We start from the raw sequence: 18,283 nt of genomic DNA, 5'->3' as shown, positions 1-18,283 counted from the left end.
AGACCAATCATATTATCTATATCTGTATTTCATTGTAAGCACTGGAGGAACATTTTGACTGTCTTACCTGGTTTTCTTCTGAAAATTGTCTGATAGGAATATTACATTTTTTGGGGGGTAAAATAATGTGAGGAATAAAAATGTAACCGTACTAATTGGGCCAACATGTATTTTGTGAAGATTACCAATACCAACCTTTTTTAAAAAGTACTATAGTTTTATGCATTTGTGACTATTGCTTTTATGTTATGGTTTTTATTGGATTGCTTGTGTATTATAACGACAATTAAATCAGATTTACCCATTTTGTCAGTTTAAGAATATCAGCTGTGTACACTGTAGTAGCCTATATACTATATTATTCTGACAACTCAAGATGTACTCTTGGAGTCTTGCCTGCTATATCTAGCAGGTATTACTCTGGAAGTGTAGTAAATGGCAACTCAAACTACACATTTTCTAATTACTCTGTTTAGGCAGGTACAACTAAGGGAATTATGCCAGAGCATGAAACGCAGTACTGACAGAGAAAAAGGAGAAATGGAAAAAACAAACCTTGTGTTTTTTGCATGTGTAATAAAAAAAAAAACCTACAACAACGAAAATTGTCTTTCTATACTACTTTCCAGAATGCCCTCAAATCCAACGACTTTAACCTTTTATATTGTAACAGAGATAAATGGTATCTTTGTACAGGGCTCTGGCATCCTGCTCTTTTTCGCTCATAATATCTGCTGACCTCCAAGTAAAAGAGAGAGGCCTTTGTGGATAGAGGGATTGAGAAAATACATTATTTACTGGGTGTGGGAAGGCAGCTCCAGGGAATTCAGCCTCCAGACACTGACACAAAACGTCTTTCAATGTCGCAGGCTCCTGCAAGCGAAGAGTTGTTTTCTCTGTGGCAGACAATTGAGCGCCTGTTCAGTCCGGCCAGTATTATCTGTGGTGTAAAGGCTGTTTACACTGATTCCAAACTGTGTGTGTTTTGCTGGTGATCAGGCTCTGAAGTGTGAGGGTCTGTGGAATTCTTATTTGTACTGTCCAGGGCATACTAAATAAGTGTCATGGATCCACACAGATGTATCTAATGTCTTAATACATCTCAAAGCTTATCTGACATAATAAGAATAAATAAGAAAAATTCACATTTTTATACTCCCTTACTCTCATCTGTTTGAGTAATCTAGCTAGATTCTATTTTCATTAAGAAAATTTAAATCTTGTACAACTAATCTTTAATTCTATTTTGCATTATTCTTAGCTGAGAACAAACATTGTGATGCAATCTGCAGTGATTGATGTGGCTCTCTGCAGCTGGATTCAGAGAGCTCCCAGTGTGTAGAATAGGAGAGCATACTATACCTGAATCTATACTATTTTACAGTGCATGTGTTGTGTGACTACTATTACTTGTGTTATGTGACAGTAAATCATAATTTTACATTTTCTATGGGTTTCTTTTTAGATAAAAACATTTAAAAATAGACTGGATAGGATCCTTGGATCACTCAGTTATTAATGGACACCAAACGAGCACAATGGGTCGAATGGCCTTCTCTTGTTTTATGCATCTTTCTTATGTTTCTTATTCCACAGGCTTGAATGTGTATTCCGCGCTTTTTTGTCGAAATGTAGTTTGACAGCAAGTATTTATTATTTTGCGCATTGTATTTACAGGAATACTAGAGGCATTTTGTATTGTAATTTTTAATTTATTTAATGTACTCATTTAAGGTCAGGTAAAATAAAAATCATATTTACCATGACAGCCTGGCAAGTGGTATTGTTTGTTAGTTTCCATATTTAGGCTAATGATTAAAGAGACTTGTTGTTGGAATTATGTCTTTTGTCGTTGGAAACCAAGAAACAAGAAATCGAGATATAGATTGCGTGTCACCCAAACTTCTAAAAATATAGAAAGATTATTTTTAGGTCATATCGCCCAGCTCTCAAATGGCAAAATTAAGTAGTTGTATATGAACTATTTCTTACTTAATGCCATCAAGGTTTTTTTTTTTTTTTTTTTGTGATGATCAGTGTTCCCCCCAGGAAATTACAAAGGAATGTTGTCTGTTTCTGATTTGTTTTCAGTTGGGGGTTTAGCTTTAGCAAACAAAAAAAAATAAAAAAATAAAATAAAATAAAAATTGTGTAGGTCTCCCTTTTGCTGCCAAAACAGCCCTGACCCGCCGACTGCCCTAGATCTCTGAAGGTGTGCTGTGGTATCTGGCACCAAGACCTTAGCAGCAGATCCTTTAAGTCCTGTAAATTGTGAGGTGGGGCCTCCATGAATCAGACTTGTTTGTCCAGCACATCCCACAGATGCTCAATTGGATTGAGATCTGGGGAATTTGGAGGCCAAGTCAACACCTTGAACTCGTGATTCATCAGACCAGGCCACCTTCTTCCATTGCTCCATGGTCCAGTTCTGATGCTCACGTGCTCATTGTAGGCACTTTCGGCATGGGCACCCTGACTGATCTGTGGCTACGCAGCCCCATACGCAACAAACTGCGATGCACTGTGTGTTCCTTTCTATCAGAACCAGCATTAACTTTTTCAGCAATTTGAGCTACAGTAGCTCGTCTGTTGGATCGGACCACACGGGCCAGCCTTCGCTCCCCATGTGCATCAGTGAGTCTTGGCCGCCCATGACCCTGTCGCTGGTTCATCGCTTTTCCTTCCTTGGACCACCGGGAACACCCCACAAGAGCTGCAGTTCTGGAGATGCTCTGAACCAGTCGTCTAGCCATCACAATTTGGCCCTTGTCAAAGTCGCTCAGATCCTTATGCTTGCCATTTTACCTGCTTCTAACACATCAACTTGAGGACAAAATGTTCACTTGCTGCCTAATATATCCCACCCACTGACAGGTGCTATGATAACGAGATTATCAGTGTTTTTCACATAACCTGTCAGTGGTCAGAATGTTATGGCTGATTGGTATGTATATATATATACACTCACCTAAAGGATTATTAGGAACACCATACTAATACTGTGTTTGACCCCCTTTCGCCTTCAGAACTGCCTTAATTCTACGTGGCATTGATTCAACAAGGTGCTGAAAGCATTCTTTAGAAATGTTGGCCCATATTGATAGGATAGCATCTTGCAGTTGATGGAGATTTGTGGGCTGCACATCCAGGGCACGAAGCTCCCGTTCCACCACATCCCAAAGATGCTCTATTGGGTTGAGATCTGGTGACTGTGGGGGCCAGTTTAGTACAGTGAACTCATTGTCATGTTCAAGAAACCAATTTGAAATGATTCGACCTTTGTGACATGGTGCATTATCCTGCTGGAAGTAGCCATCAGAGGATGGGTACATGGTGGTCATAAAGGGATGGACATGGTCAGAAACAATGCTCAGGTAGGCCGTGGCATTTAAACGATGCCCAATTGGCACTAAGGGGCCTAAAGTGTGCCAAGAAAACATCCCCCACACCATTACACCACCACCACCAGCCTGCACAGTGGTAACAAGGCATGATGGATCCATGTTCTCATTCTGTTTACGCCAAATTCTGACTCTACCATCTGACTGTCTCAACAGAAATGGAGACTCATCAGACCAGGCAACATTTTTCCAGTCTTCAACTGTCCAATTTTGGTGAGCTTGTGCAAATTGTAGCCTCTTTTTCCTATTTGTAGTGGAGATGAGTGGTACCCGGTGGGGTCTTCTGCTGTTGTAGCCCATCCGCCTCAAGGTTGTACGTGTTGTGGCTTCACAAATGCTTTTCTGCATACCTCGGTTGTAACGAGTGGTTATTTCAGTAAAAGTTGCTCTTCTATCAGCTTGAATCAGTCGGCCCATTCTCCTCTGACCTCTAGCATCAACAAGGCATTTTCGCCCACAGGACTGCCGCATACTGGATGTTTTTCCCTTTTCACACCATTCTTTGTAAACCCTAGAAATGGTTGTGCGTGAAAATCCCAGTAACTGAGCAGATTGTGAAATACTCAGACCGGCCCGTCTGGCACCAACAACCATGCCACGCTCAAAATTGCTTAAATCACCTTTCTTTCCCATTCAGACATTCAGTTTGGAGTTCAGGAGATTGTCTTGACCAGGACCACACCCCTAAATGCATTGAAGCAACTGCCATGTGATTGGTTGGTTAGATATTGGCATTAATGAGAAATTGAACAGGTGTTCCTAATAATCCTTTAGGTGAGTGTATGTATGTATGTATATATATATATATATATATATATATATATATATAGTTGTGTGGTTTTTTTTTTGGGGGGGGGGTTGGATTGAGTTAATTGAATTAATTTTAATTTACATTAATGCATTTGTTTGGGCAGGCAGTACAGATTTTTGAATATATATATATACAAAAAGAATATATATATACAAAATCAGCAGCACTATATATATATATACATACAAAATCAGCAGGGGATCAGTATTTGATCCCCTGCTGATTTTGTATGTTTGCCCACTGACAAAGAAATGATCAGTCTATAATTTTAATGGTAGGTGTATTTTAACAGTGAGAGACAGAATAACAACAAAAAAATCCAGAAAAACGCATTTAAAAAAAAAGTTATAAATTGATTTGCATGTTAATGAGGGAAATAAGTATTTGATCCCCTATCAATCAGCAAGATTTCTGGCTCCCAGGTGTCTTTTATACAGGTAACGAGCTGAGATTAGGAGCACTCTCTTAAAGGGAGTGCTCCTAATCTCAGCTCGTTACCTGTATAAAAGACACCTGTCCACAGAAGCAATCAATCAATCAGATTCCAAACTCTCCACCATGGCCAAGACCAAAGAGCTGTCCAAGGATGTCAGGGACAAGATTGTAGACCTACACAAGGCTGGAATGGGCTACAAGACCATCGCCAAGCAGCTTGGTGAGAAGGTGACAACAGTTGGTGCGATTATTCGTAAATGGAAGAAACACAAAATAACTGTCAGTCTCCCTCGGTCTGGGGCTCAATGCAAGATCTCACCTCATGGAGTTTCAATGATCATGAGAACAGTGAGGAATCAGCCCAGAACTACACAGGAGGATCTTGTTAATGATCTCAAGGCAGCTGGGACCATAGTCACCAATAAAACAATTGGTAACACACTACGCCGTCAAGGACTGAAATCCTGCAGTGCCCGTAAGGTCCCCCTGCTCAAGAAAGCACATATACAGGCCCGTCTGAAGTTTGCCAACATCTGAATGATTCAGAGGAGAACTGGGTGAAAGTGTTGTGGTCAGATGAGACCAAAATCAAGCTCTTTGGCATCAACTCAACTCGCCGTGTTTGGAGGAGGAGGAATGACCCCAAGAACACCATCCCCACCGTCAAACATGGAGGTGGAAACATTATGCTTTGGGGGTGTTTTTCTGCTAAGGGGACAGGACAACTGCACCGCATCAAAGGGACGATGGATGGGGCCATGTACTGTCAAATCTTGGGTGAGAACCTCCTTCCCTCAGCCAGGGCATTGAAAATGGGTCATGGATGGGTATTCCAGCATGACAATGACCCAAAACACACAGCCAAGGCAACAAAGGAGTGGCTCAAGAAGAAGCACATTAAGGTCCTGGAGTGGCCTAGCCAGTCTCCAGACCTTAATCCCATAGAAAATCTGTGGAGGGAGCTGAAGGTTCGAGTTGCCAAATGTCAGCCTCGAAACCTTAATGACTTGGAGAGGATCTGCAAAGAGGAATCGGACAAAATACCTCCTGAGATGTGTGCAAACCTGGTGGCCAACTACAAGAAACGTCTGACCTCTGTGATTGCCAGCAAGGGTTTTCCCACCAAGTACTAAGTCGAAGGGGTCAAATACTTCATTAACCCTCATTAACATGCAAATCAATTTATAACTTTTTTTGAAATGCATTTTTCTGCATTTTTTTGTTGTTATTCTGTCTCTCACTGTTAAAATACACCTACCATTAAAATTATAGACTGATCATTTCTTTGTCAGTGGGCAAACGTACAAAATCAGCAGGGGATCAAATACTTTTTTCCCTCACTGTATGTATATATGTGTGTGTGTGTGTGTGTGTGTGTGTATATACACTCACCTAAAGGATTATTAGGAACACCATACTAATACTGTGTTTGACCCCCTTTCGCCTTCAGAACTGCCTTAATTCTACGTGGCATTGATTCAACAAGGTGCTGAAAGCATTCTTTAGAAATGTTGGCCCATATTGATAGGATAGCATCTTGCAGTTGATGGAGATTTGTAGGATGCACATCCAGGGCACAAAGCTCCCGTTCCACCACATCCCAAAGATGCTCTATTGGGTTGAGATCTGGTGACTGTGGGGGCCAGTTTAGTACAGTGAACTCATTGTCATGTTCAAGAAACCAATTTGAAATGATTCGACCTTTGTGACATGGTGCATTATCCTGCTGGAAGTAGCCATCAGAGGATGGGTACATGGTGGTCATAAAGGGATGGACATGGTCAGAAACAATGCTCAGGTAGGCCGTGGCATTTAAACGATGCCCAATTGGCACTAAGGGGCCTAAAGTGTGCCAAGAAAACATCCCCCACACCATTACACCACCACCACCAGCCTGCACAGTGGTAACGAGGCATGATGGATCCATGTTCTCATCCTGTTTATGCCAAATTCTGACTCTACCATCTGAATGTCTCAACAGAAATCGAGACTCATCAGACCAGGCAACATTTTTCCAGTCTTCAACTGTCCAATTTTGGTGAGCTTGTGCAAATTGTAGCCTCTTTTTCCTATTTGTAGTGGAGATGAGTGGTACCCGGTGCGGTCTTCTGCTGTTGTAGCCCATCCGCCTCAAGGTTGTACGTGTTGTGGCTTCACAAATGCTTTGCTGCATACCTTGTTCCTGACAAATGTCCTGATATGTGACTGATATTATTTATTCTTTCTTCATTTACTGTATGGATTATTTTCCAATACTACTATTTTGCAGGTTTGCACTAATTGAGTGCACTATAAAATAAAATCAATTCAACCACAAAGTTCCCTTCCTTCGCTTTAAATTGTTATGCTTGACTTACTCTTACTTCTTACTTTTATTAATCAAACAAACAAACGGAAAAATAATGCCTTCAGAAGAATCAGCTTTAGGATCTTTATTTTTTTTGTATTGTTCTCTACAGGTCTTCGATTAGTGTGGTGTAAATTTGTACTCTGTTATGTGGTTACATAGTACATGCATTGCTTGATTTATAACAGCATCTTAAAATACTTTATTATTATGTTATTATTATTGTATGAATCTTCTTTCTTCCATGTCATATATCCTGTCTGTCATCTTGTATTTATCAGATAGTATGGAGATGTAATGCAGAAAAAGGTTGACATTGCACAGCATTGCTTAATTAAAGGGAATACAGGTACAATTCAATGGCAAGTATTACTTTTAAATTAAGCATTAACGTTCCATCTTTACAATATTCTTCATCTGAGCATAACTTTTAAGCCCCATTCACACTCGAATGCCGGAAAATTGCAGGCAACGTTTGCCTGCTTTTTTCCTGTTGTACCCCATTCACACTGGCTTTGAATGCCAGAAAATTGCCGGCAAGGATCCATTCACACAGAAACAGATTTCCAGCAAGAGTGGTATCCATGGGAATGAGATGCTACAGAAGCCTACATTGTATACGGAAAGTATTCACACACTTCACTTTTTCCACATTTTGTCATGTTACAGCCTTATTCCAAAATGGATTAAATTCATTATTTTCCTCAAAATTCTACAAACAATACCCCATAATGACAAAGTGAAAGAAGTTTGTTTGAAATCTTTATTAAAAACAAAAAAAGCACATGTACATAAGTATTCACAGCCTTTGCTCAATACTTTGTTGAAGCACCTTTGGCACCAATTACAGCTTCAAGTCTTTTTGAGTATGATGCTACAAGCTCGGCACACCTATTTTTGGGCAGTTTCTCCCATTCTTCTTTGCAGAACCTCTCAAGCTCCATCAGGTTGGATGGGGAGCGTCGGTGCACAGCCATTTTCAGATCTCTCCAGAGATGTTCAATCGGGTTCAAGTCTGGGCTCTGGCTGGGCCACTGAAGGACATTCGCAGAGTTGTCCTGTAGCCACACCATTGTTTTCTTAGGGTCGTTGTCCTGTTGGAAGATTAACCTTCGCCCCAGTCTGAGGTCCAGAGCTCTCTGGAGCAGGTTTTCATCAAGGATGTCTCTAAACATTGCTGCATTCATCTTTCCCTCGATCCTGACTAGTCTCCAAGTTCCTGCTGCTGAAAAACATCCACACAGCATGATGCTGCCACCACCATGCTTCACTGTAGGGATGGTATTGGCCAGGTGATGAGCGGTGCCTGGTTTCCTCCAGACATGATGCTTGCCATTCAGGCCAAAGAGTTTGTTAGAATTTTGTTTCTCATGGTCTGAGAGTCCTTCAGGTGCCTTTTGGCAAACTCCAGGCGGGCTGTCATGTGCCTTTTACTGAGGAGTGGCTTCTGTCTGGCCACTCTACCATACAGGCCTGATTGGTGGAGTGCTGCAGAGATGGTTGTTCTTCTGGAAGGTTCTCCTCTCTCCACAGAGACATGCTGGAGCTCTGTCAGAGTGACCATCTGGTTCTTGGTCACCTCCCTTCTTCTCCGATCGCTCTGTTTGGCCGGGCGGCCAGCTCTAGGAAGTGTCCTGGTGGTTCCAAACTTCTTCCATTTACGGGTGATGGAGACCACTGTGTTCATTAGGACCTTCAATGCTGCAGAAATTTGTCTGTACCCTTCCCCAGATCTGTGCCTCGATACAATGCTGTCACGGAGGTCTACAGACGATTCCTTGGACTTCATGGCTTGGTTTGTGCTCTGACATGCACTGTTAACTGTGGGACCTTATATAGAAAGGTGTGTGCCTTTTCAAATCATGTCCAATCAACTGAATTTACTATAGGTGGACTCCAATCAAGTTGTAGAAACATCTCAAGGATGATCAGTGGAAACAGGATGCACCTGAGTTCAATTTTGAGTGTTATGGCAAAAGCTGTGAATACTTATGTACATGTGCTTTTTTTGTTTTTTATTTTTAATAAATTTGCAAAGATTTCAAACAAACTTCTATCACGTTGTCATTATGGGGTATTATTTGTAGAATTTTGAGGAAAATAATGAATTTAATCAATTTTGGAATAAGGCTGTAACATAACAAAATGTGGAAAAAATGAAGCGCTTTGAATACTTTCCGGATGCACGGTATGTACTCGGGAGAGGGGAGACGTAATGATATTCTGGACGTTTTTGTACAAGTTCGATCATTTCCCTGTTTTGCCAGTTTGCTTCCATTTGTGTTTACTGGGCTATTGGTTCTAATCGGGGTGCTGGTTCGTTTCGGACTCAGTACCAAGAACTAGTCGGGAGGCAAAGGCAAACGATATACGTCAATCTAGGTGCGTTTTGAGCTATGCCCAGTTCATCAGGTTGTATGATTGTGTTTTTGCGGTGTGGTCACTGGACCCAGCGATCACAGATCATTTGAACCAGTGAACCCAGTATGAGACTTGGCTCTCCATCTGTGGTCGTGTGTCACGAGGCATTGTGTGGGGTCTTAACTTTGCTGCAGTGTGTCAAATCAACTGAGAAAAAAAAAGCATGACATTTATATTATTTGTCTATTTATAGTTGGTCTCGGCCCGTTTGGTAAAATAACTGAGTTTGCTTTTCTTGAAACTTGAATATGATACTGGAGGGTCTTGGTTCTCCACATTTCACCCACAAAGATGCTGCGTATAAGTAATTTTTCAGTCATTTTGCGGCTTATTTGTACTTTTGTCTGAGAAAATAAGTGTCAGAAATAATTAATTGCTATAAATATCATTCATTTAATGTATTATGTAAAGTATCACTGTGTTTAAAAGTATGGCAGTAGCAGTAAAATACCCCTAGATGGATATTTAGGGGACATCACACTACTGTGTATTGTATATTTGTATGTATGCAAAACAATCATCATTCGGTAGCGCAACATGCACAGATTTATAATATTCACAAGTATAGCAGCCTATTGTTGGTCAGATCTGTGCACATTCTGCACATGAATGCGACAATGTATTATTCGGTTGTATCAGAAGTAGACTGTCAAATGTATTAGACTACTGCATGTAGTTACTTCATCATATATATTTGTTATCGTACGTGTATGCTGCTATTTCTTATATGCACTAATTATGTAAAATGTAAATTATCTGGTGTTTTATTAATACAAAACAAACCGAGCTCACTTGATTATTGCAATATGATCTGAGTCCTGAGAAAACACGGACCTGAACCACGAAAACGAACCCAAGTTATGAACTGAACATGTTTGTACAATTGTGCAGGATTTTAAGACAATTGTGAACAGCCAGCACACCGATACATTTTCACAACAAGTGAACTGAACTGATTTAGTTTTAAACGAACCCAGTGTTTAGGGTGTAACACGTTTGCCTGTATATAGAGATTATATTTTGCATGATTTAATGGTATATAACATCTGACATATACGTGACAATAGTTAGCATTACATATGCCAACCTGTTGGTTAAAGAATAACACTCAGAATTGCTCCGACTATATTATTTTCAACCTCCGCCATTTCTATCGATCTCGTCCGTTTCTTGTTACGGCCATAAGTTCTTGGTCAACGGTGGCTTAACCTTTGTGTTTTGGTCTCAAAAGTGCGCTTCTATTCTGATTGGTTATGTCAGTAACTAAAATAGCTTATCCGTCTTAAAATTGATAACACTTGTTGTGCAAGGTTTTTAGTCTCATAACAGATCTTTTGTAAAATTGTTTTTCATATCCTAATTTTGTTTATAGGCTGCTGTTTATGCTGCTCATTTGTTTATTACTATTGATTTTCTTGTCCTGTCATTTGTTTCTACCCATGATGTGGAAAACTCTAGGCAAGATAGTGCTCAGTAATTCAGTATGCAAGAGACTTCAATTTCAAGACACTTCTGTTTTTATTTATCAATGAAAATGCTAGCCACCTCAGCGTACATTTTGTTGTCTCAAATTTGCATAGCAGTTATGCTAATCAAATATAATTTTACTTAGCAACACGAATTGCTTGATTAGCAATTTAGATTGGTCTACCAATGATCAAAAGTTTTTTTTATTTTTTTTATTCTCATGACATATGTGCATTCTTATCTACATTACTTTGCATGCATTTTAGATTGTGAAATGTATTTTACAGATATTTGCATTGTTATTTAATGCTTGCATGTTGCAGGTGTGTGACTGTAGATAATATCCTGCCCTATGCTCATCCCTGTACCCAAGTTATACCACCAAGTCTTCAATGCTTCTCCTGTAGTACTAGTGTAGTCAAGCCTTTCCAGAATCCTGCGCAGTACTATCCATCTCTGCTCACAGACCCTGACTGCATTGTCTATTTATTAAGTAATGCTTGCATTCACCATTGCATAGGAGAGGAACTGGTGTGCTAATACAAGTTTTAAACTCTATAGATGCATAACATTCAGCATCAGACTCAATGCAGCTCATGGTATCTGTCTTGACTAATACAGTTATGCACTTGAAGTGACTTTCAATACAACTTCTTTATTTTAACCCTCTGAGGCCCCCTCCATTTTTGCCTGATTTTACTGTTGTCATATTTTTACTTAACTATGTAACTACAAGGGCTAGAGGCAAGTATCTTGTATGGAAACAGCACAAATTGGAAATTCAAAAAATAACATAAATAATGATATTTGCCCCATCAGAGTTAATACAGAAATAAAAAAAATGAAGAAAAACAAAAACACTTATAAGAAAAAAATAAATTTATTGTAAATATAACACTTTTTTTGTGTGCTCCTGGTAGACTTTTGACACTGGACAGTGAAACTTCAAAGTCTTATGAACTTGTGTAAAAAGAACTACTCAAATCTGACCTCCAGAACAGAAATTACAACAACCAGAATAACTATATACAAGTAAAGAAGAATACTAAACAGGGAAACAGAATTCCAAACATCTGGCTTTTGAATATTGTCACTTTAGGCATTACATAGACACAGGCTATTCTTTACAACAGCTCCTGTCTATGTTGATGCAGTGACTCATCCCAGCCAGCACGCTGCCGTGGCGTTTTATTCTTGCACAGAGCACACTGTCAGTGGCTTTCATAGTGCTGTAAACAGACTCGGCATCTATTATTTGTTTTTGAATGGCTCTGTCTGTGAATCGCATCTATTCTGTAAGCGTCCCGTCTTCATTCTATTGAATGAGGTACTGATTAGGTGATCACCTGAACCAAATCTTATTTAACAAGGAAAAGTATAAAAACCACTGCTGTGGTCATCACTATCCTCTTGCAATAGGACCGGGTGGATGGCAAAAACAGTGCTAGTAGTACCTAAAAAGTAATTGGAATCAAAAAAGAACCGGCGGTTCATAAGAACAAGGTCAAGCAGCAGACATTGGGGACAACAAAGCTACAGACCGGCAGAGGGTGAAAACGACTCTGCACTGACTGGGATGACTGCCAACTCATTCGAATGTCATTTAACAACTGTAGGATGACATCGAGTGACCTACAGAAAGAATAGCAAACAGCAGCTGCGGTGAAGTGCGCAGCGAGGACGGTTCGAAACAGGCTCCTAGGGGCAGGGCTGAAGTCGTGCAAAGCTAGAAAAAAGCCCTTCATCGATGAGAAGGAAAGAAGAGCCAGGCTGAGGTTTGCAGAAGACCATGAGGATTGGACAATAGAAGACTGGAGTAAGGTCATCTTCTCTGATTAGTCCAATTTTCAGCTTTGCCCAACACCTGGTCATCTAATGGTTAGACGGAGACCTGGAGAGGCCTACAAGCCACAGTGTCTCGCACCTGCTGTGAAATTTGGTGGAAGTTCCGTGAAGAACTGGGGATGCTTCAGCAAGGCTGGAATCGGGCATATTTGCCTTTGTGAAGGACACATGAATCAAGCCACGTACAAGGTTGTCCTGGAAGAAAACTTGCTTCCTTTTGCTCTGACAATGTTCCTCAGCTCTGAGGATTGTTTTTTCCGGCAGGACAATGCTCCAGGCCACACAGCCAGGTCAATCAAGGATTGGATGGAGGAACACCAGATCAAGACCCTGTCATGGCCAGCCCAATCTCCAGACCTGAACCCCATTGAAAACCTCTGGAATGTGATCAAGAGGAAGTCTTCAAAATCATGAAAGGCATCGACCACATCAAACCAGAGGAGCTTTTTTAGATCAGCAGGGACACGCGGACCTGGGGACACAAATGGAAATTGGGCTTCAAGGCATTCAAGACAGAAAACAGGAGACACTTCTTCACACAGAGAGTTGTCACAATCTGGAACAAACTACCCAGCAATGTAGTTGAAGCTGAAAATTTGGGAACATTTAAAAATAGACAGGATGTGATCCTTGGATCACTTATTTATTAAAGAATACCAAATGAGCACAATGTGTTGAATGGCCTCCTCTCGTTTTGTAAACTTTCTCATGTTCTTATGATTCAAGGATCACATCCAGTCTATTTTTGAATGTTCCCAAATTGTTGGCTTCAAGCACATTGCTGGGGAGTTTGTTGCAGAGTGTAACAAGTATCTGTGTGAAGAAGCGTCTCCTGTCTTGAATGCCTTTAAGCACAGTCTGGTTACTCTCCTCTGAACTGCCTCTATAGAGTAGCGATTTCTTTGTCCAGAACTGTACACAGTATTCCAGTTGAGGTCTTAACATTACTACCCTTGTTTTAAATTCTACACTTTTGACAATATACCCTAGCATACTGTTTGCCTTTTTTATTGCTTTCCAACATTGTTATAATCTTGCTTTTATTTTGGCAGCAACTTCCCCAACGAGACATCCCAGTCCAGTGCATTTGGGCCCAACAATCAACCCGTGGCAGCAGTGCCCCCGTCCTCCTCCCCACCCTCTTCATCCTCCTCGTCCTCCTCGGCCTTCTGCCCTGTGGTGCCATCACGGCAGATCGTGGAGCGTCAGCCACGCATGCTCAACTTCCGTGTGGAGTACCGTGACCGTAATGTAGAGGTGGTGGTGGAGGAGTCCAGCTCAGTGGGTAAGAAACAACATCCTCCCCCTTCATAGATCTCTCCAGTCAAACCAAGCCAAGCTGTCCGTTTGCATTCTAAGAAAAGCTTGGGTTAAGCTCTTCAAAGCCTGTTCAAGTACTTGTTTTGTATATGTTCTGAACACCTCTGGAAGGCTAGTTTTATAGTGGAACTATAATAGTGGTCTTGATTACAAATGGAGTGCATGTTATAGTAAGGCTTGCATTTTAGGGAAAGATTTTTATAATTCCAACTGCAAAGAAATTAAGCCTTTTTTATTTAGCTGAAAGGGCATGCTGCAACAGAATCCTGTGCTATATATATTGCAGTCTACTTATATTGCCTTTAGATATTAACTCGGCTGAAAGATTATCACCATAATGAAAGTGCTCAAAGGAAAAAAAAAAAAAAAAGTTTTCTGTTGGAATTTAAAAACTGGTACAGACTCTCTAATCTCATATATATAATGTTATGTTAATGAATCTCACCCATTACCAGCCTTGAGCCTTCCTGGTACCAATTGAAACCATCTTAGCAGTTACATGAATTAATCAATACATTTTCACAGAGCACTCCACACATACAAGCGAACAGAAAAAAGGTACAATTGTGCATATAAACAATTATAATAATTAGAGCCCAACAGATATATCGGAGCACAAATATTATCGTACGATACAGTACTTTTACAGAAATATCTATACCAACACATATTCCACCGATAATGCACCGCTTTTCTCAAACTATAGGCTAAAGATTTTTTTTCGAATTACCATAAAATCCTTCGTCAGACTTCACACAATAAATAAATACAGATTTGGTTTTACAGTCATTATTATAAGTATTTACCATTGTTTTTTTTTTTTACATTTTAATATGGTGCTTTAGTTTTCAGCTAGAAGCTTCTGACTCCACAGTGATTCTCATGCGCAGCGGCGCCGCATGCACACACTACTCATTGCCATGGTGAAACCAATACACCCATTGAGAGAAACGGGGCTCATGAACAAATAAATAATGTATTTTACTAAAACACTCTAAACCAATAGAAAGTGTTTTTGAAAGCTGCACTGCATTTTAGTATCCATGGTTTTGGTTAGCGATTTATTCCCGTCATGACTGGAGTTTACCGCATACTATGGCATAGAGGTGCATTTTTACTGAAAAGTTAATTAAATCGCTTTTCAAAATTCACAATAGCAATTTAAATAAAGAAAAACAGGAAAGGTTTGCTAAAGATGTTGACTGGATAACAGCAAACAAAAACTCTCCAAATGACAAGCAAACTCAGATCACATTAAAACATCTAAAGAAAATGTGTAAAAAATGCATCTTATCCAATGTTGGATAAAACTGAAACTATACATGATATTTATAAAACTATTTTAAATCCTACTGGCTATGATTCGTATTGAAATACTTTTAACTTACACATATAAGTTACACTTTTGAGGGCATTTTTAAATACATAAAAATTTGGAGCTCCCTTTTGGCAGAAAACGCAGAGGAGCTGTGCATCCTGCACTATAACCCACCACTGTTGGATCGGCATTATTGACCACTGAGGACGACCTTTGATAATCGGGAAATTTTGCTTCCCGATTATCGGTATCGGACCCAACAAACCTGTATCGGTCGTGCTCTAATAATACTCACCAAATCTGTATAACCTTATGGATTTATGGGCTGACAGCAGATGTTTGGGGAAGACTGGTAGATATTAGGCAGGTGTGGACCATGGGCAGTTGATTTCACGGGGTTACATAAGTTAATTCTAAGCATTCCATGTATATAGTCTATGTCTTACTGTCTGCTTCACACTGTTTTTAAGAAGAGTTCAAGAAGGCAACCTACTTTGAATTCTGTGGTTAGTGTGTGAAAAACAGTAAACATCATTATTGAAATACCAAGAACTGACAGCCATCAGTTCATCAGAAAAACAGGCTTTTGCATGTTCATTTTCTGAGAATTACATTGAATACTTTTTTTGTTCTGATGTTTACCTCAACCAGTGGAAAGGAAAGTATCTTGAGCAGGCAAAAGTGTGCCGTGTGAAATGATAATATGGCTGGTCTTTTAAATGTGAAAACAGGTGTGTTTGGAGAGTATGCCATTATTAAAGAATAATTCAGATATTGGGAATAGTTAATGCATTTCAAAACAACTGCACATCATGACTAAATCCACTAAAAATATTATTAAATAATAGAATTCACCTAGGAAAGCAGCCACTGTCAATTTACTTTTTTTCTATATGAATGATCCATGGGTTAAACAAAAGGCATTAAGTAGGGTTGTCATCTGGCCGAATAATTCTAAGGCACTTAAAGAGATGAGGTTATAAGTGTTGGTGATTTCCAATTATTCAGATTGAGGAGGGATGAGACGAAGCAAGCATTTCCTCTATTGTCATTTAGTAGAGGCTGGCCGCTGCAGCTGAATTACGTGCACCGCTGCTGAAAATTAACAGGAAACGCACGCACACAGTCATCAAATGTATTTCTGCCAAGGTGCGCTTCCATGATCATAAATATCACCAGCCGTTTTGTAAACATAGACGACACCATGCAATAGAAGTGCCCATATGTCCCTTTCTTCTCTTTGTCTCGAACAGCGGCATTAGAGTGGACAGCACTCGTAGCACGTGAAAAATTACCTGCGGAATTTCACAGAATGTGCGTTTACACTGCAATTTCTGATCCGGATCAAATGTATTGGTAGCATTTGCTCAGGATCAGAAATGGAGTGTAAATTCTCGGCGATCAGATCAAATGCACCTCTCAGGGAGATGGTACAGATCCAGATCAAATGCATCGGCAGCATTTGATTCTGGCAGTGTAAACACTCGACTGGCTCAAGTTCTGGCATGCACTGCGGTGGTGGAGGGGCAGATAAACACCGTTCACATCAGTGGAGCAGATAGGAGAGCACTTCCCTACTGCCTGTATTATAAATAAAATATTTTGTTAAAACTAATACTCAATGGCTTGTTATTTTAAATGCTTTGGTTGTGAAAAAGTATGCAAGTGCCTTGGTTTTACTTTACTTAACCACCCCGACTTCCCTTATTACAAATAGGGATGTAACGGTATTACATTTTCACGGTATGAAATCCATCACAAAAAATACCTCGGTATTATGGTGCTTATCTTATAAACCTTTAATTTTAGGTTTGGCACATGTCTGATAAACACAAACATTTTTTAACTTTCTTTAACTTTATTTTTTATTTCTTTAGAACACTTTCTGAATCACATGACATAAACATAAGATAATCATAAAACAAGTTTAAAAAATGTTTGCAATAAGTCAAATGGTTTTTAATATAATTGAAAAATGTAAAATATATGTCAAATCAGATTCATATTCAGATCTATATCAAGTCAGGGTAGGTTGTGGTGCAAAAAAGTAAGCATATTTATGTTATCTGTGCTGAGGCGGGAGCGTTGTGGGGACAAAATGTGGCCACTTAAGTTGAAAATTCGCTCAGATGGTACACTTGTGGCTGGGATGCACAAATACTTTCGTGGCATGTGAGTTCCACCAAGCAAGTGGATTATCATCATCAGGGATGGTGGGCGAGGATGTGTACACTTTGAGCTCCAACTTTATTTTTCCTTCAGGAGACTTTTCCGTGGTGGTGGTGGAGGGGCCCTCTCCCCGTTTTGCCTTTGCTGAGGTGATGTACTTTAACAACCCAGATAGACTCTTGTCTGGCTTCTCAGTGGAAGTGCTTGCAGTACTTCTCCCCTTTTCTGCATCACAGTCAACTGATGTTGAGGCTCTCTCTTGGAGTAGGTTGTATGATTTGAAGCTGTGTGGCCTCATCAGAACATGCTTTATTGGTATCTTCCAGACTTGTATTTAAGTTACCCTTAAATCTTGGATCAAGAAAACATGCGATATTCAACACTTTCTTCATCTCCTCTGAATACCTCTGTGTCAGATATTCTCTTATGGCATGCTTCATCTCTTTTGATGACACTGGAGTCTTCATCTGCATCAGTGAGCAGATATGGTCCATGACAGGATTTAGAAAGGACATAGTCACTCTCTTCTCTGAGCCCAGGGCATCAGTGAAGTCATGAAGAGGCCCAAGAATTTTACAAGCATCTTCAAGGACGCTTATGTCTGTACTTTTAATCAAAAGGTGCCAAGAATTTCTGTCAGGAGCAAAAACAGCACAGATAGCTTGGCTGCTCTAGGAAGCAGCTGATCATTGAGTAGGTTGAATCCCATAGAGTGACAACATCATGAATGAGGGCATGTTCAGGAATAT

General features: G+C 40.0%; 1 protein-coding gene across 1 annotated transcript in view; it reads left to right on the top strand.

Annotated features, from left to right (window-relative positions):
• faf1 (Fas (TNFRSF6) associated factor 1) overlaps positions 1 to 18,283 on the top strand; it is a 252,547-nt gene that overhangs the window by 81,643 nt on the left and 152,621 nt on the right. Inside the window, exon 4 of the mRNA XM_066691639.1 lies at positions 13,780 to 14,012. Within this exon, the coding sequence (XP_066547736.1) occupies positions 13,780 to 14,012 (233 nt within the window). The remainder of the gene's footprint in view (positions 1 to 13,779; positions 14,013 to 18,283) is intronic.

The sequence above is a fragment of the Amia ocellicauda genome, chromosome 19, assembly GCF_036373705.1.
Source record: "Amia ocellicauda isolate fAmiCal2 chromosome 19, fAmiCal2.hap1, whole genome shotgun sequence".
NCBI classification, from domain to species: Eukaryota; Metazoa; Chordata; class Actinopteri; order Amiiformes; family Amiidae; genus Amia; species Amia ocellicauda.
This window is presented reverse-complemented; position numbering and strand designations above follow the sequence as displayed.